Consider the following 25,752-nt stretch of genomic DNA (forward strand, 5'->3'; position numbering starts at 1 on the left):
AGGTGTTGAAGGAGGCGACGAAAGCGAACTCCAGGGGGTAGCAAGGCAGAGACATACAACCCGTATTGAAGGTCAAGAGAGTCGTCAAAAAAGGAACGATAAGAAGGATGGTCGGGCATTGACAGTAGCCGACAGGCATACCGACAAAGCAGTATATCGCGCCGGTAGGTGAGTGGCAATTCGCCAGCGTCAGCATGAAGACTCTCTACGGGACTGGTATAAAATGCTCCGATCGCAAGTCGTAAACCCCGATGTTGTATGGAGTTGAGGCGGCGTAAGATGGATGGCCGTGCAGAGGAGTATACGAAGCTCCCATAATCCAGCTTGGAGCGGACGATCGACCGATATAGACGAAGTAGGACGGTTCGATCCGCTCCCCACGACGTACCACTGAGAACACGGAGGACATTTAAAGAACGGGTACAACGGGCGGCCAAATATGACACATGTGGAGACCAGCTAAGTTTCCTGTCAAAGGTAAGGCCTAAAAATTTGATTGTCTCCACGAGTGGGAGAGCAACGGGACCGAGTCGTAAGGACGGTGGGAGAAACTCTTTGTAGCGCCAGAAGTTAATACAGACCGTCTTCTCGGCAGAAAAACTGAAGCCATTGGCGACACTCCAGGAGTAAAGACGGTCAAGAGAACGCTGAAGACAGCGCTCCAAGACACGTGGACACTGCGCGCTGCAATAGATGGTAAAATCGTCCACGAAAAGGGAGCCTGATACATCAGCTGGGAGGCAATCCATTATTGGATTGATCGCGATGGCGAAGAGAGCGACGCTCAAAACTGAGCCCTGTGGCACCCCATTCTCCTGGCGAAAGGTGTCTGACAGGACAGAACCCACACGTACCTGAAACTGTCGATCCATTAAAAAGGAACGAATAAAAAGAGGGAGGCGACCGCGAAAGCCCCACGTATGCATGGTGCGGAGAATGCCCGCCCTCCAACAGGTGTCGTAAGCCTTCTCCAAATCAAAGAACACAGCCGCGGTCGGGCGCCTCCGCAAGAAGTTATTCATGATGAAGGTCGACAAGGTAACCAGATGGTCGACAGCAGAGCGGCGCCTTCGAAATCCACATTGTACATTGGTAAGTAGGCGGCGAGACTCGAGCAGCCAAACCAATCGAGAGTTAACCATTCGCTCCATCACTTTACAGACACAGCTGGTAAGCGAGATAGGTCGATAACTGGAAGGCAAGTGTTTGTCCTTCCCCGGCTTAGGAATCGGGACAACAATAGACTCGCGCCAGCATGCGGGAACATGTCCCTCAATCCAGATGCGATTGTATGTACGAAGAAGAAAACCTTTACCCGCAGGAGAAAGGTTCTTCAGCATCTGAATATGAATAGAATCAGGCCCTGGAGCGGAGGACCGTGATCGGCCAAGTGCGGTTTCGAGTTCCCGCATGGTGAATGGGGCATTATAACTTTCACAATTCGAGGAGCGGAAGTCACGTGGCCTAGCCTCCTCGGCCTGTTTGCGGGGGAGGAAGGCAGGGTGGTAATGAGCGGAGCTCGAAACCTCGGCGAAAAAGCGGCCGAAGGCATTGGAGACAGCCTCAGGGGCCACAAGGACTTCATTCGCGACCTTCAAGCCAGAAACTGGGGAGTGGACCTTAGTGCCAGATAGCCGGCGCAGGCTACCCCAGACAACAGAAGAAGGAGTAGAACTGTTGAAGGTGCTGGTGAAAGCAGCCCAGCTGGCTTTCTTGCTTTCTTTAATAATACGACGACACTGAGCACGTAATCGTTTATAATTAATGCAATTCGCCACTGTAGGGTGGCGTTTAAAGGTGCGTAAAGCACGTCGACGAGCACGTAAAGCGTCCCTACATGCTGCGGTCCACCAGGGGACCGGTACGCGACGTGGAGAAGAAGTAGGGTGAGGGATGGAATATTCAGCAGCAGCGAGAATGACTTCCGTGAGGTGTGCGACCTGACGATCGCAGCTTGTGAAGGTTTGATCCTGAAAGGTCGCCCTGGAAGAGAAGAGCCCCCAGTCTGCCTTGGAGATGGTCCAACGAGAGGAGCACGGAGAGGGAGTATGCTGCAGGAGATGGATAACACACGGGAAGTGGTCGCTCGAATATGCATCAGCAAGTGCATACCACTCAAACTGGCGTGCAAGTTGGGGAGTACATATAGAGAGGTCTAAATGGGAATAGGTATGAGATGTGTCCGAAAGAAAAGTAGGGGCGCCAGTATTGAGGCAGACAAGATTGAGCTGGTTGAAAAGGTCTGCTAACAAGGAGCCCCTCGGGCAGGATGCTGGAGAGCCCCAAAGAGGATGGTGGGCATTGAAGTCTCCAGTTAACAAAAATGGTGCAGGTAGCTGAGTAATAAGTTGCGTCATGTCTGCCCTGGTAACGGCAGATGACGATGGAGCGTAAACGGTACAAAAGGAAAACGTGAAAGTGGGGAGAGTAATGCGGATGGCTACTGCCTGCAGGCCGGTGTGCAACGTGATGGGATCGTAGTAAATATCATCCCGGACCAGCAACATAACCCCTCCATGAGCTGGGATACCTACCACAGGGGGTAGGTCAAAACGCACAGAGGTGTAGTGTGCCAAGGCAATTTGATCGCATGGGCGTAGCTTCGTTTCCTGGAGGGCTACGACGAGCGGACGATGCGAGCGGAGCAGCAACTTCAAGTCCTCTCGGTTGGAGCGAATGCTGCGAATATTCCAGTTAATAAGTGCCATCGTAAGAAAAGGAAGATGAGAGAAGGGGTCACCTCGAAGGCCGCTTAGGGCCTGGCTTCGAGCGAGCACTGCCGCCGCTAGCAGGAGGCAGACAGTCATCGTCCATGGGGTCTATAGGGTCATCGGCCATCTCAGGAGGATGGCCGGGAGGGGGAGCTTCCTCCGCCGGTGAACGGCCAGATGTTCGGCGACCAGCGGTGCGGCCAGGCGAAACGGATGACGGCCTGGGGCGGCAACCGCTGGGTGGCGCAGGAGAAGAAAGGCGCCGCGGCGGAGAAGGAGAACTGTGCTTCCTATGCGCCTTTTTAGAAGGACGTTTGGTGGAAGTACCGGTCGAAGGCTGGGAGGTCGAGGTACGTAGGAAGTCTGCACGGGATGGTTCCTTCTTGAAGGCCCGTGCATCTGACTTCGGGGTCTTCGACTGAGCAGAAGCTGAGGAAGTGGCTGGTGTCTGTGGGGTGATGGGAGGAAGAGGAGACGTCGACCGCGCGATCTTAGCACTGGCCGAACGGACGACCGTGGTGCTGAAGGTCAGATCGCATGTCTGGGTTGCTACCTCCCGGGTAGTCCGAGGAGAGGCGAGGACAGTGCTGTATTTCCCCGCTGGGAGCAGCGTGGGCTTCCTACTAGCCAATAGCTTGCGAGCAGCCGAGGTGGACACTTTCTCTTTGACTCGAATTTCCTGGATACAGCGTTCTTCCTTATAGACAGGACAGTCGCGGGAGGATGCGGCATGGTCACCCTGACAGTTCACACAACGAGGAGACGGAGGTGGACAGTCACCCTCATGGGCATCCCTGCCACAAGTGACACATTTAGCCGCATTGGAACAAGACTGTCGAGTGTGATTGAAACGCTGACACTGGTAGCAGCGCGTAGGTGTCGGGACATAGGGGCGAACTGAAATGACCTCGTAGCCCGCCTTGATGCGCGATGGCAGCTTAACACTATCGAAGGTTAAGAAAAGTGTCCGGGTCGGTACAAGGTCATTGTTGACCTTTTTCATGACCCTATGGACAGCCGTCACGCCCTGCTCAGCGAGGAAAGATTGAATCTCCTCGTCAGTCAAGCCGTCGAGGGATCTAGTATAGACCACACCACGAGACGAATTCAAAGTTCGGTGAGCCTCCACCCGGACAGGGAATGTGTAAAGGAGTGTGGCCCGGAGCAGTTTTTGTGCCTGAAAGGCGCTCTCAGTTTCGAGTAATAGGGTACCGTTACGCAATCTGGTACAAGATTTGACAGATCCAGCTATGGCATCGACGCCCTTCTGGATAACGAAAGGGTTGACAGAGGAAAAATCCTTTCCTTCCTCAGATCGAGAAACGACGAGGAACTGTGGGGCAGGCGGTAGTATTTTTGTCACTGTTGGCTGGTCACGTTTCCGTTTGTGGGTCGAAGTCGAAAGCGATGGAGTAGAATCCATTGCGGAGGAATCCCCCATGATTGCCAGCGTCTCCGATGGCGCGCTCCTTCCTTGTGGGGACCCTCTCAGAGGGCACTCCCGCCTTAGGTGAATGTTTACACCTCAGGTCACACCTCCCGAGAAACAGACGGAGGGACCAATCGGCATGGTCAGAAGGTATCAGCTCAGGCAATCACCCCTCCCCGGGCCTGGCCTTTACCAGGGGGTACGCGCGTGCCTTACATGTCTACCCAGGGCGGGGACTTACGCGTTACCCCGTCACCGGCTACGCGTGCGAACGCGTGGGTCGGCCTTCAGACACGCACAGGGAGGAAGGAAGAAGAGGAAAAAGAAGAGAGAGGGAGAAAGAGGACAGACTGTCTCAAACGCCGAGGCGGAGACCAGAGAAGGCAAGGAGAAGAAGGCAATGAGAAAGCAAGGAAAAGGAGGCAAGGAGAAGGCAAGGAGAAGAAGGCAATGAGAAGGCAAGGAGAAAAAGGCAATGAGAAGGCAAGGAGAAAAAGGCAATGAGAAGGCAAGGAGAAAAAGGCAATGAGAAGGCAAGGAGAAGTCAAGGGAAAGAGTAAGGAAGACAGTGAAGTGGAGAAGAGCAAAGAAAGGAACCAACAAAAGGAATGAAGAAACGAGAAGTGAAAAACCAAAAAGACCACGATTATAGGTCGGGAAACCGTCCGTCTCCGGACGCAGGCGCTAACTACCCCCGTGAGGGGGATGGTCTCCTTGTAGTCGCCTCTTACGACAGGCAGGAATACCTCGGGCCTATTCTAATCCCCGGACCCGCAGGGGGGAGTTCCTGTATGTGAATGATCAATGTCGATTGTCAACTGTCGAGCTCTTGGCGAACAGTCCCAGCAATATAAAGGCAGGGAATAAATGTGTGTGGTAGAGTGGATTTATAGGAAGTTGGTTGATATATGAATAGTGCTGGGCATGTGGTACTTGTAGGCGCTAGTTTTCTGTTTAGAGTGAATGGTGGAAGTAACATAAAATTTTAACTATTGATAACTGAAATCTCATTTTTGAGAAAATTTTGGATCTGAATAGGATAGGACTGCCAAGACCTGATTTAAACCTTCTACAGATTCAAAGTGCGTGCAAAAGTAGTTTTACCAGATTATTTACCACTACATTATATAAACATGCGGACTGGTTGTATGGATATTAAATATGAAATGGTTTCTTCTGTCACAAGTGTCTGATAATTAATGTTACAGAACGTCCTTGGATGTGTAACAGACATTAAACACATAGCTGACAAAGTTAAAAAAAAACAAATTAAATGAACTACACATAAACAATAGCATCGAATTCGCTACACTTCGCAAAGCTGATATGAGATGTCAGCTGGATAGAGCTTATAGAGTGAGGACAGAGAAATTTAATGAAGAGATTTCTATGAATCGCTACATCCTTAGCAAGTTGGTCAACTGTATCCAAGTTCTAGAATAGCTCTGAAATAGAGCTCAACGTAAACATTATATCTGCTCTTTTTATTGCTCATGAAAACCACACATTGGATGTTGTACCACCATACAGCGAGACCTTCAGAGGTGGTGGTCCAGATTGTTGTACACACCAGTACCTCTAATACCCAGTAGCACGTTCTCTTGCATTGATGCATGCCTGTATTCGTCGCAGCATACTATCATAAGTTCATCAAGGCACTGTTGGTCCAAATTGTCCCTCCTCAATGGCGATGCGGCATAGATCCCTCAGAGTGGTTGGTGGGTCACGTTATCCATAAACAGCCCTTTTCAATCTATCCCAGGCATGTTCGATTGGGTTCATGTCTCGAGAATATACTGGCCACTCTAGTCGAGCAATGTCGTTATCCTGAAGGAACATCATTCACAAGATGTATGTGATGTTCTTAGGTTAGTTAGGTTTAATTAGTTCTAAGTCTAGGGGACTGATGACCTCAGATGTTAAGTCCCATAGTGCTGAGAGCCGTTTGAACTAACGTAACTATGCCGGTATGTGAGAAATAGCGTACTGTAACCAAGTTTCTAATTACAAAATACGTGCCTCCAATTAAAACCAACACAAGAATGAAAGCTGTGGACGATGATGACTGTGTCGACATCAATAACATGTAGCGTTGTGTCTATTGGTGTTCGTAATGATCGGAACGATGGGGCTAACCTCAACGTATGTACAGAGATATTTGTTTTGCAAACAAAACCACCTCTTCTTCAATAAAATTCTTCAGGGTATCAGACCGCATCGTCATAATTTAATATGCGCCAACGTTTCGGCCTGCGTTGCAGCTAGCCTTCATCAGGGCCTTACGTTAAACGTAAGGCCCTGATGAAGGCTAGCTGCAACGCTGGCCGAAACGTTGGCGCATATTAAATTATGACGATGCGGTCTGATACCCTGAAGAATTTTATTGAAGAAGACAACGGCCGCGGAAGCCTACGCTTACATAAAACCACCTCTTTTTGCTGCAACTGCAGTTTATTTCTCCCAGCCACGTTGCGCTTTTTTTTTTTTTTTTTTAATCTGAGGCATCTTCAGTGGGATCTAGTACAATATAGTTTTGTTCTAACATGTGTTATTTTTATATTATCAAACAGCTCACGTTTTTTATGTAAATAAGTCATTACTTACAATTTGTTGGCATCTATGTTTCCTCTCATCTGGTCTGGAGGTCACCCTACCACTTCATTTCCGAAACATACGCACTTTTTTATATTCCGAACTTTTTCTTTTGCGCTGTTCAACATGTTTATCCTTATTTTTGTGGTGCATTATTACTTTTTTGCCACTAGTTATAGATATTTGCTCGAACACTGTGCTTTTAAAGACGTAAATATTGTGAGTTCGTTACGTGTTTCCTCCTGTCTGGGTTGTCTACCATAATGAACACACAATATTTACGTCTTTAAGAGCACAGTGTTCGAACAAATATGTATAACTAGTGGCAAAAGAGTAATAGTGCACCACAAAAATAATGATAAACATGGTGAACAGTGTGAAAGCAAAAGTTCGGAATATTAAAATGTGCGTTTGTTTCGGAAATGAAGTGGTAGGGCGATTTCAGACCAGATGAGAGGAAACGCAGATGCCAACAAACTGTAATTACTTATTCACATAAAAACACGACGGCAACTGTATGATAATATAAAAATAAAACATGTTAGAACAAAATTATATCGTTCTAGACCCCACAAAAAAGGTGAAAAGCGTCTGGGAGAAATAAATTACAGTTGCAGCAAGAAAAGGTGGTTTTATTTACAAAATACACATTTCTGTGCATGCTGCGGAAGATGGCCACGCAAACAAACTTTTATGTACAGAGGTCAGAGTGTTTTCAAAACTTAAAGAACACCTTGGAGGACTTCACTTTGATAGTGAGGAAGCGGTACAAGCACAGGTGAGGCTCCTTCAACAAACAGTCTACCAGCGACAATATCAACAAACTGATCCCTCTTTGGGAGAATTTTATTCGTCACCAGGGTGACTATGTTGAGAAATAAATATATTGATATGAGGAAAAAAGATGTTGAATGTTAATGAAGTTTGTTTTATTGAAAAAGCTTCAAGAGTTTTAATATTTTAAAAAAATCAGTGCATTACTTTAGAGCGCACCTTCCTATGTAACAGGTATACAGTAATTCATTATTCACAAAAAGATATATAAAATCGTAAACATAAAAGCTGTAGTATGCAATCGACATTAACATGTCATATTTTTCCGAATATATTATACCTACAAGAAATTGATAAACGTAGTGGGTGACTATGAACTAAGCAAGTTAACTCGTAGCAGTAATAACACAATAATAACAACGAAACAACGATGAACGATGACTTTAAGACGAAGTTTGTGACGTTGCAGGAAGAGTGCCAATCCTGATGCAGAGTCCCTACTGCCTGTCCAAAAGCGCACTGATAATGTTTACTGACGTGCTGAGAATGGAAATGAAGAAATGGTCCGTCACGGTCTGTTCTGTCCAACCGACTTTGTATGCGTGAGTATATTATGATACGTACCACATGCAAGTTTTCCCGTGCATTAGACAGGAAATCATGTGTACCGAGTCAAGTGTTTTACCCCATTAATGATAAGTTAACTCTGTCCTCTTACGCAGTGTTCTCAAATTATCAAATTTTGTTCAATAATATTATATAAGTTGTACGCTACATATGGTCGCATTAGCAAGGTCATAGATCGTGACTGGACAACAATTTGAGTATACTGTAGAGCTACATATAGATAAATACAATGGTAGCGATGGTTAGTTAGGTTGGTGCATAACTTCGCAGCGTTTTTCCATAAGTTTAAAACAGAACATATACACATAACAGAGAATGTAATCAATAATATACTCTCCATCACTGTCAGTCTGCCAACACTGGGATAACTTCTCGATTCAGCGACTGTAGAAAACACGTGGTTTGAGGAGGACTCGTCGAGCCTTGTTCATAGGCATCTTTATCTGGAAAGGAAATTCCGTGAAGGTCATTCAATAGAGAGTGGAAAAGCGGGAGATCTGAGGGTGCGAGATTAGGTGAATAAGGCGTGCGTGGAATGACTTCCCAACCCAACTCTTGTACAGTGTTTTTTGTCAGTCTAGCACTCTGATAGAATGTGGGCGAAAGTTATCGTAGAGTAACATCACTTCACATAGTGTTCCTGGTCGCTGTTCTTGGACTGCGTCTCTTAAGACGTCTCAGTTGTTGACGACAAATGTCAACAGTGATAGTCACACCTCGGGGAAGCAATTCGCAGTACACCACACAGTCGCTATTCCACTAGATACATGACATTATGTTTTATTGATGCGCGAAGGTCTTTGTACAGGGAGTTGTTACTTTGTTCAGGCTCACCCATACCTTTATTTTCCTTATGTTAGCGTAAAGATACCATTTTTCCTCACTAGTAACTATACAGGATATAAATCGTAGATGTTGTTCAAGAATCAATGGATGACGCGCAAGCAGAGATACACATGGGCCCACCCGCTGATTTTTGTGATTTTGGCTTAGAGAATGCAGTACCCATACACCAGATTTTTGAACCATCCCCACTGCATGAAATGTCGCACATGGTAGAACGGTCACAGTTCATCTCATCTGCCAGTACTCGAATAGACTGACGGGGATCATTGTACACTCCTGGAAATGGAAAAAAGAACACATTGACACCGGTGTGTCAGACCCACCATACTTGCTCCGGACACTGCGAGAGGGCTGTACAAGCAATGATCACACGCACGGCACAGCGGACACACCAGGACCCGCGGTGTTGGCCTTCGAATGGCGCTAGCTGCGCAGCATTTGTGCACCGCCGCCGTCAGTGTCAGCCAGTTTGCCGTGGCATACGGAGCTCCATCGCAGTCTTTAACACTGGTAGCATGCCGCGACAGCGTGGACGTGAACCGTATGTGCAGTTGACGGACGTTGAGCGAGGGCGTATAGTGGGCATGCGGGAGGCCGGGTGGACGTACCGCCGAATTGCTCAACACGTGGGGCGTGAGGTCTCCACAGTACATCGATGTTGTCGCCAGTGGTCGGCGGAAGGTGCACGTGCCCGTCGACCTGGGACCGGACCGCAGCGACGCACGGATGCACGCCAAGACCGTAGGATCCTACGCAGTGCCGTAGGGGACCGCACCGCCACTTCCCAGCAAATTAGGGACACTGTTGCTCCTGGGGTATCGGCGAGGACCATTCGCAACCGTCTCCATGAAGCTGGGCTACGGTCCCGCACACCGTTAGGCCGTCTTCCGCTTACGCCCCAACATCGTGCAGCCCGCCTCCAGTGGTGTCGCGACAGGCGTGAATGGAGGGACGAATGGAGACGTGTCGTCTTCAGCGATGAGAGTCGCTTCTGCCTTGGTGCCAATGATGGTCGTATGCGTGTTTGGCGCCGTGCAGGTGAGCGCCACAATCAGGACTGCATACGACCGAGGCACACAGGGCCAACACCCGGCATCATGGTGTGGGGAGCGATCTCCTACACTGGCCGTACACCACGTGATCGTCGAGGGGACACTGAATAGTGCACGTTACATCCAAACCGTCATCGAACCCATCGTTCTACCATTCCTAGACCGGCAAGGGAACTTGCTGTTCCAACAGGACAATGCACGTCCGCATGTATCCCGTGCCACCAACGTGCTCTAGAAGGTGTAAGTCAACTACCCTGGCCAGCAAGATCTCCGGATCTGTCCCCCATTGAGCATGTTTGGGACTGGATGAAGCGTCGTCTCACGCGGTCTGCACGTCCAGCACGAACGCTGGTCCAACTGAGGCGCCAGGTGGAAATGGCATGGCAAGCCGTTCCACAGGACTAAATCCAGCATCTCTACGATCGTCTCCATGGGAGAATAGCAGCCTGCATTGCTGCGAAAGGCGGATATACACTGTACTAGTGCCGACATTGTGCATGCTCTGTTGCCTGTGTCTATGTGCCTGTGGTTCTGTCAGTGTGATCATGTGATGTATCTGACCCCAGGAATGTGTCAATAAAGTTTCCCCTTCCTGGGACAATGAATTCACGGTGTTCTTATTTCAATTTCCAGGAGTGTAGATTAATGCATTTTAAGATCTTCACCAAACACCGAAGGTCTTCCAGGACGTGCAAAGTCACTAATGTCAAAACGATTCTCCTTTAGCCGGCCGGAGTGGCCGAGCGGTTCTAGGCGCTTCAGTCTGGAACCGTGTGACCGCTACGGTCGCAGGTTGGAATCCTGCCTCGGGCATGAATGTCTGTGATGTCCTTAGGTTATATATGTTTAAGTAGTTCTAAGTTCTAGGGGAGTGATGACCTCAGATGTTAAGTCCCATAGTGCTCCGAGCCATTTGAACCATTTTTTTGATCCTCCTTTAAACGAGAAAACCATTTTCATGCCGTGCTCTGTCCAATGGCATTATCCCCACGCACGGCGTAAATATTTCTGGCTGCCTCCGCTGATGTCACCCCTCTATTGAACTCATTTTCTACCATCCACAGCTCCACTCACTATCTATAAATGACAAAACGACAGTATGTAAATCCAAATACCAAAAGTGAACCAAAAATAAAAAATGACAATCGGTAAACAAACCCGTAGCAACCGGAATACCAACAAGCAAAACAAAAATGCTATGAACGCAAGCACCAACCGAATACTTTTGTTCTAGGCGCTTCAGTCCGGAACCGCGCTGTTGCTACGGGCGCAAGTTCGAATCCTGCCTCGGGCATTGATGTGTGAGATGTCTTTAGGTTAGTTAGGTTTAAGTAGTTCTACGTCTAGCGAACTAATGACCTCAGATGTTAAGTCCCATAGTGCTTAGAGCCATTTGAACCATTTTTAATAGTTTTGTCATGTGTTATCTTGATAGAGTGTATTCAACGCTATCTTCTTCTGTAATTGTATTTTGTCGAGGTGTTCTGCGAGTAGTATGTATTTTCATACAATGACGGCTTTCACGACGGGATGTTTCAGCTGCAAAGAATTCTTCAGAGTTGTATAGCCGTGGTCCATGGAACTCTTCTATCCCTGATGCTTCGTCCAAAGCTACGTTGGACATCTGCGGACGTGCTCCTGGTTGTGCTGAGTCTTGCCAGCTCGCAACAATTTTCGCAATAATGACCAATTATGATGCCGGTACTGGCCATGGGTGTAGTAGTCAAATAACATACTTTGTCGAGAATGAATTCTCTCCTGCTCTGACAAGTGTACGCTACGTCGATTGAATGTGGCAAACTGAAACTATGTGCCCGACCGACATTCGTGCCTGGATACTCCGCAGAGTGAGATGGCGACGCCTGACATGGGGTATTCGACAAGCAGAGGTTTTATGCTTGCCGAATGCGATACATGCCAAGTGCTCGCCGAGGTGTCGAGGAGTACTGTACTCACTAAACAGCGAGCGCCTTGAACGAGATATGCGGGTAACTTTGCGAACATCAAATACTCGCCGTTCAGTAGCTCTTTAGAATGTAAAACGGTTGGCTGCTCGTAATTAGAGTATGAGAAAGGATGGCGGCCGCTACCGGGGATACCCTCTCGAGCTGGGATACCTCAACCACCTTACACCCGGCTACTCCCATATGCTACGCTGCAGACCGACGATGATGCGGCACTCGTCATCAAACATGGTGTACCACTGCTCATGAAAGTTGGGAACTTTTCACGCCATCCGAGAAAACATACACCCATCGCACAATGCTTTCCAAAGTTTTGAGTCTCTAATCCTCCAGATGAAGAGAGCTGAACGCTCCATTTTGTAAATATGCAAATATATAATCATGTTTCTAGCCAAACAACTGGGCAGCAAGAGGTAATAAATATAAAAAGTTGCTTTGGTGTTGCACATCGCTGTATCGAGCGAGGAGACGCAGTGGAAAAGCTGATTTCAGGCTGAACAGTAGTGATAGCATATAGCACGGATAACAGCAGTGTGTGACAGACATATACTTAGGGAATGAATGAGGCATTTTTTCCAGTAAGGGTGTCATTTATTAAACTTTTCTTTCGTTTCACAACTAGTTCAGTCTTCCTAGGCCATAGTCCAGTAATTATTCTAAAATGGTTCAAATGGCTCTGAGCACTATGGGACTCAACTGCTGAGGTCATTAGTCCCCTAGAACTTAGAACTAGTTAAACCTAACTAACCTAAGGACATCACAAACATCCATGCCCGAGGCAGGATTCGAACCTGCGACCGTAGCGGTCTTGCGGTTCCAGACTGCAGCGCCTTTAACCGCACGGCCACTTCGGCCGGCGATTATTCTAGAAAAGTTGTAACATGTATGAAAATAGCAGCGTCTACGTATGTTGTTTCCATTGTTTTGGATTATAAAAATTTAACTTTATTTGATGTTTCTATAGTTTGTGCACAATGTGCCGCGTTATGTGCATAAACTTTCAAAACAGCACGAACAGTTAAATTCTGTTAAACAAAAGCAAATGGAAACATGAAGTGTAAAAGCGCTACCATATACGTGTGGCAACGTTTGTAGATAATAAATGGACATGGTCTTAAAAAGCCGAAACCGGTTGTAAAACAAAAGTTAAAATAAATAACGGGTTCAAGAGGGGATCATACCTCGTTCGTCCACTACCAACTGTGGGTCTGTTGTGGTAGGTGCTGTTTTTCTTAGCTAGTTGCTGTTGAAGCTACTGTGACCGTTTTAAGTTCAGCTATTTCAATCGTATTATTTGCTATTCAGACACATGACGATGCTAAGGGCAAGCTTGTGAGACGCGTACTTTACAGTAGTTTGTACAGGTTGCGTGCTCATAGTTTCCATAATAGGTGTATGAGGGTAATACCGGAAGCTTTACTATTTTGGAAAACAGTACTGCCGTGTCAACGCATCACATGCGTCATAAATAAATTCATATCTGTTCCCGAATTTGCATTTACTACCCTGGGATTATGGCATATGATGTCAACTCTGAATGACTGATTTTCTGTTGAACATTAGTGTATGAGACACTTCGTTGTGTCAAAATCTTCTCGCAGAATGTTTTCTAAAGACTGCACTAGTATCTGTGTTTTCGCTGCGAAGTAATTCGCGTGTTAGAAGTGAGCACACAATCAAGATGCGAACGAGCGGCAGGAAAGACCTCAACTGGTTACTGTAGTGCTGTCGTGAACAGTATGTTCAGAAAGAACAAGAAACTGGGTCGAAGAAGATAATGGACGGAATCGATTAAAGAACAGAAACATTAGTATTTATTAGTTACAAGTAAAGTTCTATTCCTAACCAGCTTTTCCAAATTTAACTTTGTTGTTTTGCTATATAGATGTATTTGAGCATTCAACAGAAATTTTTTGTTGTTGCCGTATGTGTAGCAGCACAATCTTAACAGCAGACATCCGAAAGTTTCATGCATACCCAACACCAAGAACGATTTTTTGCGAGATAAGCGAAAGTTAACGTCTATTCAAATTTCGTGTCAGTGACAATAGAGTGGCGTTAGTAGCGCCACTGTGATGATGCACATCAGGTTTGCTTTAAAGATGCGCTGTAATGGCCGTGAGCGTTAGTTACCTTTCAGATTGGACGTAGTGAGTTGTGTTAGTCAAGAATGCCTTTACGACGACGAAGACGCCACCTCACCGAGTTTGAACGAGAAGCTGGAGGTTCCTTCCACGATACTGCGAAAAGACTTGGCAGGAATGTTTGCTAGCAGTCGTGATCACCAGAAGGTACAGTCGCAAGAAAAAGTCCAGACGGCCACGTGACACTACCGACGGGTAAGACCATCGTGTTCAGCGTATGGGCCGGCCGAAGTGGCCGTGCGGTTAAAGGCGCTGCAGTCTGGAACCGCAAGAACGCTACGGTCGCAGGTTCGAATCCTGCCTCGGGCATGGATGTTTGTGATGTCCTTAGGTTAGTTAGGTTGAACTAGTTCTAAGTTCTAGGGGACTAATGACCTCAGCAGTTGAGTCCCATAGTGCTCAGAGCCATTTGAACCATTTTTGATCAGCGTATGGCTCTGGCGCATCGTACTGCATCTGCAGCAGCAATCAGCGCAGCAGTTCGAGCTACAGTAACACAATGAACTGTTGGAGATCGGCTACTGCAAGGACAGCTCCGAGCCAGATGGTTTCTAACCTGCATTCCAGTTCCCCAAACCTTCACCGTTTGCGATTTCAGTGGTGTCAAGCGAGAGCTCATTGGACGGCGGGGTGGATATCTGTTGTGCTTTCTGATGAAAATCGGTTCTGCCTTGGTGCCAGTGATGGCCGTGTGTTGGTCAGTAGTAATCCAGTTGAGGACCTGCACCTAATCTCTCAGTGTGCTAGACACACTGGACCTACACCTGGAGGTATGGTCTGGGGTGCGATTTCGTATGACGCACCTTAACTGCAAATTTGCACGTCAGTCTGGTGAACCGACCGTTGAGCTACCATTCGTGAACAACATTCCAAGAGGTGCTTTCCAGCAGGACAACGCTTGCCCACATACCTTCGTTGTAACCCAACATGCCTGTACAGAGTGTCGACATGTTGCCTTGGCCTGCTCGATCACCAGATGTGTCTTCAATCGTGGACGTATGGGACATCATCTGAGAACTCCAGCATTATCCACAAACAACATCAACCGACCCTGTACTGACCGACCATGTGCAACAGGCATGGAACACCTCCCACGAATTTACATCCGGCACCTGTACAACGCAATACACGAATTTTACTGGCCTGCAGCCAACATTCTGGTGGTTACACCGGTTATTGATGTACGAGCATTTCACTTTTGCAATGGCTTATCCCGCCTTTCATTAACCTGTGAGTTTGTAATATTAATCACTAAAAAATGTCTCCTAGACAAATATATTCCCGAAAATTTATTAGTCTACATTGATTATTTCTTGATGCTTGGATTTTTTCCTTCAGTGTATCTGCAAAATGTTTAAGGAAGATTACACTGTTTTACGAAGATTACTAGTAAGCAGCAGTGGAAATGTTTTTACTTCAGACCAATAGTAAATGCTTTTTCACTTTCTTTAGGAAATTTTTTCGCTTAAGTACTCACATGTTTCTATCGGTCCTTAGCAGCGGAACAGAACAGAGGGCATTCTTTATCACATACTATAGGATGCGGCACATACACTGAGGAGCGGTCCAAGGCGCTGCAGTAATAGTCCTCCCTCGGGCATGAGTGTGTGTGTTTGTCCTTAGGATAATTTAGATTAAATAGTGTGTAAGCTTAGAGACTGATGACCTTAGCAATTAATTCCCATAAGATTTCACACACATTTGAACATTTTTTTAGGAGCGAAATTATAATGACCTCTGCTGACCGCGAGATCGAATGCCGTCTGATAGCATTGTGGGTATACGGTAAGGAAAATATATAAATGAAGCAGAGACGAATGAGGAATCATTCTACCGACGACACAGACCGCAAATGGGGAAATCCATTGACAAACGATTTTGACAGATTGTTGTGAACTGGGGCGTGAGAACGGTGAAGCTATTTAATTGCTTGCTGACACTGTTGCAAGCGTTTACGAAAAGTGATTGATGAACGGTGAATCCATGAGTAGGCGACAGGGTGTTGAACCTCACCTCATAATGTAAGTCGTGGGGCAACAGCAGCATCGCCCACTCTGAATTGTTGCCAAATTTATTCAAGATGGCGGTCATAGATGTGGCAATGTCGAACTGGTGTCATGGTGGGAAGTTCAAATTTTGGCTGAAAAATAGGTCAATTTGGCTACCTTCACTTACCTAACTCCACCACCCTTCCCTTTATCTCCCCCTCCCCATCCCCTCCTCTCCACTCCCCACCTAGAAATTGGCAGGAAGAGAACTCAGTCTGTGCTGGGCTGTCAGATAGGACAGACATAACTCTTTGTTTTGTATACATTGCTGCAACCTCCATCCTCCTCCTCCTGTAATGTAATCCAAGATGGGGGCCCATGGAAAAAATGGCTGGAAATTCGCTCAGTCTGTGTCTAGCTGCTGGACTGGGAGGATGGACTATTGTGCTCAATGGATTAGATGTCCGTGCTGGAGAAGAAGGAGTTTAATGGGTATGTTATCTGCAATTACGCAGTTGAGGATTGTTTCCATAGCCACTTGCACCATACTTCGAAAGTGATATTTGGTGAATGTATGAAGAAGACAAATATGCTTCATCAAATAATGAAGATGCAGCAGGATGGGGCTAGGTTACACTTCGTAGTTCATGCTGATATATGTGGGTGCTGGAATTGTGGATCATTCGATAAAAGTCCAGTCAGTCTTCTGAAGTGCAAGAGGCAAGAAGTTTACCCACCCTGGCTCAAACATCCATGTGTACAATTGAGGATATACTGGTGATGAGCAGGGGTAAATTTAATAAGTGTACTACATACAAGCACACAGCTAAGGACTGTACCCCTAGCATCCCACACAACAAGTGGAAAGAAAATATAATGGACGAGTGTGGGTTGAATACTTTTCAACAAATAATGGCGATGCAGTGGGATAGCGTGAAGATGCATTTCGGTGCTCGTGCAGATAGATGCTTGTGCTGTAACTTAACTTTTTTGAAATTGCCTAACACCCCTCATCAACTTCACCCTATTACACTTCACAAAAAAGGGCAGGAACCAGTACAAATGCTGAATCCAGTCACATGATAGGCTTCAGCCAATAGGATGGTAATACCTGCTAACATCATCAGAGGAGATATAGGGAGGGTCAGCTTCTCCACAGCGTCAGTCTCACTGAGTCAGCCAGCAGCAGCAGAAGAACTATGAAGCATCAGCAACAGCAGTCGAGATCCAGCACAGCGCTGCAGAACAGGAAGAAATGGAAAAGTAAGTATCCCATATCACATCTTTGTCCGTAATTAGCATTATTATTGGTTGTTTTCGTGTCTTGGTCTGTACGTAACACGTCCTCCTCCCTGTTCAGGAGTAGCCTTGGACATTTCAAGGCCTGCAGGGGCAAGCACCAACATGTCAGCGTCTGCCACATCTCGACAAGCACCAACCTCAGCTGTCATCTTGTTAAGACCTGCACTGACCTCTGCACCTCCAGTAGCAACAACCTCAAGAATATATATATAGCGCACGTTCCCCACGTGCTGGAGCGGGATATGAAGCTGTTATTGTCTGTCCTACTCATCGATTTGGGTGATGAGAACGCCCAGCCTGCTCCAGACATCACAAATGCTGCTGGCAGTCCTGAAGAATAGCATGATGGAGGTCAGTACTGGTCACCAAAATATGATCCATCCCACCACAACATTCCTGTGGCAGCGCAGGGGCAGAGTGCAGATGCTGTGGATAAGAAGATTCCACAAATAGCCCACTTGCTGGAGCAGGACAAGGAGCTGTTATTGGCTGTTTCACTCATTGATTTGTGTGATGAGGATGCACGGGCTGTTCCTAATGCCTCGAGTGCTGTTGGTGGTCCTACAAAACAAGATGGAGGACAGTACTGGTCACCGACGTATGACTCTTTCAAGCGGAACATCCCTGTGCTAGCGCAGAGGCAAGGTGCAGACGCTATGGATAATAAGGGATCAAGTGTGCCCATGCTTTACAGCCCTACATACAATTTAACTTAGTGGAACAAAACATGTAAATGCGTGTACAGAATCACATCATAACAGGGTGTTCCACGTGAGGATAGAGACTGAAAACGCGTCAAGGAGTGTTAAAGTGTCTATTTGTAAGTTCGACTTGGACAAAATATGTCGTGCAGAGCACTACATCAATCAACAGATGACCACAGAGTATTATCCAACTCGTACCTCGCTGGGCATTCGCCTTGCTGGTGTGACACTATCTATCACAACAGTGTATGATGACTTTGCACTCAGTGTGAATTTGGGTGAGAAGTGTGTTTCTCTATGGCATGCCTTAGTTATGAACATATGTGATGTGGAGAGTGAGTTATGGTTTGCATTGGAGAGACTGAGTCCTTGGTTGCCAAGGATAGTCTCCACATACAATAATGTTGTAAACGAGTATTGTGAGTTGCGCAGATGATCAAAGGAGATATGCGTGGAAGTCATTGCATAACAGAAAGCTTTATTTGGGAAATACAGTAAAGGTGCAAAGAAGATAAAGAAAGAGTCTAATGATTTTTTTGGAAATACCATGTCCGATGAGGATATTTAAATAAATAATGTTTATATAATCTCAAACTGTATTTGTGTTTTATTTCATATATCTCTCATTATAGTCCAAGTATTACACTTATTAATATCATTATTTTCAATGCTGTGCCTATAATCATAAAGCTGCAGACAGTTGCCATTCTCTGTTTAGCCAACGTAGCTCAGTTGGTTAGGTGACAAAGCTATGGTGGCTACACGTATTATTACCCTCCTCACAAGTGTGTGTTTCTGTATGTGCCCACTACTTGTCGCTACCTGACGTAGTTGCTATCATGGCAGGGTGGGTGAACATCCACGTCACAAGGACTTTGTTGTACGTGACTAGTCCTTTGAAGATGCAAAATAAGACTTGAAGATGAAGAAGAAGAAGAAGAATGGAATACTCCTTTCTTATAATATACGAGCAATTACTGTAGGTCCATGCTATTGTGGCAAGACTAAGGTTCTCATGACGTTGCTAACAAATGTAGATGGAGTCCGATTTGAACATGTTTGTGTATTTTCAAAAACGCTGTTTCAGGCCAAGTATCAGCTTTACAGGAGATACCACGCAATGTAAAAGGCGTTACAATCACGACATTCAATGAAAGCAGTGATATCCCTCCACTGGAAAAAGTAAAGCCAAACACAATGTTCATATTTGACGATGCTTCTGTGGAAAAACAAGACCAAATTCGAAAATATTTCTGTTTCGGTTGTCATATGGGTGCTGATGTACTTTATCTAAAACAGTTGGTTAGGGATAGTGCAAACCTCACAAACCTCATTATAGCCTTCAAACAAGAAAATCTGAATGTAAAACACATTTACCAACCACTTCGAGGAACTAACATGTCGTTCAATGATTTTGTAAAGATATGTGTTGATTGCTGAAATGCGTGACTAGGACCTCCCGCCGGGTAGACGGTTAGCCGAGTGCAACTCTTTCGATTTGACCCCACTTCGGCGACTTGAGCGTAAATGGGGATGAAATGATGATGATTACGACAACACAACACCCAGTCTCTGAGCAGAGAAAATCTCCGACCCACCCGGGAATCGAACCCGGGCCCTTAGGATTGACGTTCTGTCGTGTTGGCCACTCAGCTACCGGCGGCGGACGATTGCTCGAATCATTCACTATATATGTTTCTCGTTATTGATAAAACAAGAAAACTGAGTGATGGTAGGTATAGCCGAAGTTTCCAAGAGTTTCTGTACATCTAGCCCAGTAAGAGAAGTGAGTACAACAGTATAAGCTGCACCATGGACAAATTCGCACGCATGTCTGGCTCTCAACCCGAGAGAATGTGTGACTATAGGCAGAACATTCGCTTGCACATTGATGCAAAAATTCAGGCTATCGTGCATAGGGTCGGAGGTATGTGCGGGGAGCGAGAGACGTATTACCAGACTCTTCTGAGGATGATCAACGCATTAAATGAGTTAGTTAATGAAATAGGTAAGAAAGAAACTGACTTAACTGAAAAGGTTGGGACTATTGAGGGGAAAATGGATGTAGAGGCTCTTGTTGTTGAGAAGGGGGAGTAGGCACATAATAATAGGAAGAAGAGCGAATATATATAGTCTCACGCTGCAGAGAAGTCCGATAATTATACATCGAGATGTCAAAGAAGCAAAAAGTCATTCAGGCGCGGAAAACCGTTCGAGAGAAATTGCGGCTGCTAATGTTAGGGCATTTGGATCGACAGCAAGCACTAAGACAGGCCTTTAAGCCGATTGCTGAATCTCTCAGGCAGCTCTCAGCGAAAACAAAACCACACGATAACGACGGTGTTGCCACTGATGAAATCATTATCCGTCACGCCCCTGGCCAGACAGATAGAACATTCAGCGTCAGTAAGATAAGACCGTACATGCTGTGTATGCCGCCTATAAATGTAACTGATGACACAATACAGACTGGTGATAGGCAGTTTGAGAGAACACCTGGCTTAATGAATCTTATTTTCCTAACCCCCCCCCTGAAAAAGCCATAAATTATTCAGTTAATGACAGGGAAATGCACCGTGAAATACTGCATTTGACTGACATACATAAGATCGCAAAAAAAAAAACAGAGCAACAAGAAATATAAAACCATTATAAAACCAATAGTTGGTGGTGAAAACAACAACAAAAATAGCAGAAATGGTGATGGTATTGACATTGAACATAAAGCAGAGAACAGTCGAATCTCACTGTGTATGTATTATGATGACCCCATCGAGATAATAGATCGACTACGTCTGCTCACGGAATCAGCTGCTGCAGGTAATACAACTCGTTCGAATGAGGTTGTCTCAATCTCCGAGCTTAGAGATAGAGGCATCGTCGAATAAGTACGGAGACAGTAGTTCGAAAACTGCACAAATCAGCATACAAAACATACTCTCGTGGGCATGTTATGAGTAAAGGCTTGGATGACTTATGGCAGGCTGATCTTATAGACATTAGAGTGTATTCACATGAAAATAATGGATTCAAATATATTTTGGTGGTTATTGATACATACTCCAAATTTTCCTTGGCATTACCTGTTAAAGCAAAAGAAATGTTGCGGATACATTTGAGCGTTTGTTACAGACTGGGACAAATCGATGCCCAGACAACCTCCAAACCGATCACGATGGAGATTTTTTCGATACGTATTTCAAGAACGTTATGCAGAAGTATGGAATACATCACTACTCAACCGTCACACACCTAAAGGCGAGTATCATGGGACTTCTGAACAGCACAATAAAAGGTCAAATCTGGATGCATTTTAATCTTCGCAGCCCATATAAATGGACAGATATCCTCCCAGAAATAACTGCTCAGTATAATCGAACCAAACGCTGCACCACAAAAAAGAGACCAATGTCCATCACAATGGACTCATGGATACGGTGTACTAGGGCATGAAAATACTGGAGCCACGGAAACAGAAATTTAATGTAGGTGATTTAGTATGTATCTCAAAACGCAAGACAACATCTGAGAAATCATAGCTGCCAAACTGGTCAACAGAGATATTTACAGTTTCAAAGATGCAAAGGACAAATCCTACAACTTATATCTTGTAGGATAGTAAAGGTGAAGAAATAGCAGGCTGCTTCTACACCGAAGAGTTGCAGCAAAGATTAAAACTAGATGTGCTTCTCGTGAAGAAAGTCATAATACGTCGAGGAAATACAGCGCTAGTCAAATTGCTTGGTTTTCCTGCAGCACGAAACAGATGGACTGATGCTAACGATTTGCAATATAATGGAGTGCGCAGTCCACAACCACAGCAGTAGCATAACATGCGTGCTAGGAGACGCACTAGAGAAGGTCTACATCTACATGGATACTCTGCAAATCACATTTAAGTGCCTATTATTCCAGCCTCGGACAGCGCGCGGAAAAAACGCTTTCCGTGCAAGTTATAATTTCCATTATTTCATTATGATGGTCGTTTCTCGCTATGTAGGCAAGACTCAACAAAATGTTTTCCTATTCCGAGGAGAAAGCCGGTGATTGAAATTTCGTGAGAAGATTCCGAGGCAACGAACAACGCCTTTGTTGTAATTACGTTCACCCCAAATCCTTCATCATTTCAATGATGCCCTCTCACCTATTTCGCGATAATACAGAATGTGCTGTCCTTCTTCGAACTTTCACCAAGTACTCTGTCACTCCTATCTGGTATGGATCCCACACCAAGCAGCAGTATTCTAAAAGACAACGGACAAGCGTAATGTAGGCAGTTCTCTTAGTAGACCTGTGCGCCGTGGCTAGGTGCGCATCACTTTTATTCTCTTCGTGTAGGTGCCGCTCGTGTCGTGGTGCCGTCCACGTCAGCGTGCTATTGGCTGACGTCGCCTCACAGCTCTCTCTGCTGTATCGTTCTTGTTCTTCGTGCCGGTGCTTGTCGTTACGCCGAAACTATGAAAAAAATATCGTCGAGCAAAATTCTGAGAGGGTTTGGGCAAATTCTGAAGAGATTTGAGACAACTACCAGGTGGAGGTCTATGTCGATAGTTGGAAAAGTTATCTAGGGTCAAAAGTAAGTAAGTGAAAGAAGACTGGAACCATTTTCAATTACCTCTAGGACAATGTTACCTGTCTTCACAGGCGAAAATTATGATTTTGTGTATACTTGGTTGTAGGTGTATCTGTGTCATGTCGTAGGTAGATCAGTATAGTGCGGCGTGGCGTGTATGGATTCCTTCACACCTTTACACTGAAGACAGAGGGGTCTATGCCAGGAATAATCCATACAAGAGTCTGGGATTTTTTCAGCCAAATAGCAGTCTGAGGGAACTCCAGTTGAGAACGTCTAGGAGGGATTTCCAGCTTCGGAACATGCCTTACATCCAAGAAAAACTTGAGAAACCAGATAGATGGGAACTACTTTTAATTTAATTTGTCCCTGGCAAAAATTATTAAGGCTAGTCTACTTGAATGTGTATTTGTTCATGTGTATACTGAGAAAAATCGATGACTTGCTCGAATGTAAAGTGAGTTAGGGATGTGGTTCCCTTTTTCTTTTTTTCCCTGCGCTTTTCATTCTCCATTCCTAAGAACATATCCGAGAAATTATAGACTCCCGGTTCTGTTCAGCCAATACCTGGCGAACTGATAGTGAGAGTTCTCATTTGGCAATAACTCAGAGTGGCTTGCCAGTTCTGATATTTTCCTGACAAACCAAAGAAGCATTCCGACATCCTAGACCTGAACTAAGAATCTGAAACTATTTTATTCTGTTTCTGGTAGAATGTCATGATTATTCCAGGCAAAAATTAAAATTTTGTGTATGTATGTCCTCGAAGAAAAACCATTTCAGTCGGCAATGTTGAAACCTAAATTTTTCAGGAGATATGTGGACAACACCTTCGTAGTATGGCCACAAGGGGCAGAAACTTTCTTGCATTTCTGGAATACCTTAACTCCCCCCATCGGAGCAATTGCTTCACCATGGAAGTAGAGAAAAATGGAGACCTCCCGTTCTCAGCTGTCCTGGTCCGCAGAAAAGAAGCGGTTCCTCAGGTCACACTGTGTTCCATAAACCAACTAACACTAACCTATAACTAACGCCTCCGCTGTCTGGGACTCCATATTTAAAGAAATGCTCAAAAGTAACGACCCGATTATCAGAGACGGGTGATTCGAGCTTAGTAAGACATAAGGACCAGCATTGACGGTACTAAGGCATCGTCGGCTGCAGACGAACGAATCCGAGACACTTAAACTAGGCGCCAATATTCTTCTCGCGCGCGCGCCGGGTCGCGTTTAGCGACCGCGCTTTTCCCGCGCTGCGCATGAGAAGACCGTGGGCCGTTCCTCGGGCAAGACACACTCGATGTCGCCGTCCCCTGTGACTTGTCTACGATGACGTTGTAGCCCCACCCCTTGGGGCCTGCGCTTTTCTAGCGAGCCGGTGCATATATTGGCGAGCTCCTGCAGCAACACGTCAGTAAGCACCTGAAGATGACGAATAGCTGTCACAACATTATCTGGCGTGACGCCCGTGAACCAGTGAAGCAGTTATCACGTCTCGAAAGTCTAAAGCAGCACAAGATTTTTATCCCTCCTATTACCATTGAGACAATATTTCGAATTTCTGTATTATTTGATCGTCTAGCGTAGAACGTACTTTTAACAAGAATACGAATTTTTATTTCATCTGAACGTCTATGCAGTTTCCACCACCAATTCGTTAGTTGTTGGCTTGGTATCCACAATTCCTATGCTGGTCCTATCATGTCTAATCCGCATTTTTTCTCGCTTGAAAACTGATTATTGTTCAGGAAACTGCAATCATATTTACTTCTAGATCCAATAATGCTCTTGAAAACAAAAATATTCTATCTACTATCCATGTTATATTCTTGTAACCAATTACATTATGTTTACGACTAAGATGTAGCACTTCTGACAGGTAATCAATAAGCCAGTTCCTACTCTATTTCGGTAAATGATAATTATCTAAAACAATCGGCGACGAATTTTCCATTGTAGGAAAACCCTGTGAGAAATCTTTTGATAGCCTGGCACAAAATTGTTAAAGTGCATACCTAAGAGTTAGCTGAGCCTGGATTCTCTCCAGCTTTAGAAGTAGTATAATAAAATCTGAAAAATATTCGTAGAAATATACTATTTCTTCATTCCAACGACCAATGTTTTACCCCTAACTAATTCTATAACACCGCCAGGACTAAAATACTACAACCAACGAACAATAGGAGTTAATGTTCAACTGAAAACGAGACAGTTAGAGACAGAAATAAGCTCGAATTGGGAAAGTAAATAGGTTGTCTCCTTTTCAAATGAAAGAGGCCAGCACATGCCTTTACCGACTTAGGGAAACTACAAAAAACATATTACCTGTTTGATGGGCTGGGGATGGAAGTTTATGGCTTCTCGAATCCGTGCAGTCTCTTTACCACTGTTTCACCTCATTTCATAGTAAAATGCTACATCCATTTTCGTTTGTCAACTACAACCGCCTAGAAATAATGGACTCCTGCTTGTGCTGCAGTTTTTTCGTGCTCTTGTAGTACTAAGGCGCGCAGCGTTTGCTCTGAGATTACACGGAGGAAACAAACGTCATGGAATAACTCCAAATATAGTGTTACATAACCTTTTTCCCGGCGTAGTGCAGCAACTCCTCATGGCATGGATTCAACAAGGCGTTGGAAGTCCCTGAAACATTGAACCATCTGCCTCTATAGCTGTCCGTAACTACGAAAGTGTAGCCAGTGTAGAATTTTGTGTACGAACTGACTTCTCGATTATGTCCCAGAAATGGTTGATGGATTCATGTCGGGCGATCTGGGTGGTTAAATCATTCTCTCGAACTGTCCAGAATGTTCTTCAAAACAATAGTGAACGACCATGGCTTCGTAAAATGGCGAATCGTTGTTTGGGAACGTGGAGTCCTTGAATGGATGCAAAGAATCTGCAAGTTGTCGAACATAACAGATTGCAGTCAATGACCTGTTCAGCTGGACCAAAGGACCAACTCCATTTCATGTAAAGTCGGCCCACAACTTTATAGAGCCACCACCAGCTTGCATTGTGCCTCGTTGACAACTTGCGACCAAGGC

The 25,752-nt window shown here is 45.4% G+C and overlaps 1 protein-coding gene across 1 annotated transcript in view; it reads left to right on the forward strand.

Moving 5' to 3' along the window:
• LOC126239291 (estradiol 17-beta-dehydrogenase 2-like) overlaps nt 1-25,752 on the forward strand; it is a 206,157-nt gene that overhangs the window by 124,987 nt on the left and 55,418 nt on the right. The window contains exon 5 of the mRNA XM_049947850.1: nt 7,976-8,108. Coding sequence (XP_049803807.1) covers nt 7,976-8,108 — 133 coding nt within the window. The remainder of the gene's footprint in view (nt 1-7,975; nt 8,109-25,752) is intronic.

The sequence above is a fragment of the Schistocerca nitens genome, chromosome 1, assembly GCF_023898315.1.
Source record: "Schistocerca nitens isolate TAMUIC-IGC-003100 chromosome 1, iqSchNite1.1, whole genome shotgun sequence".
Taxonomy (NCBI): domain Eukaryota; kingdom Metazoa; phylum Arthropoda; class Insecta; order Orthoptera; family Acrididae; genus Schistocerca; species Schistocerca nitens.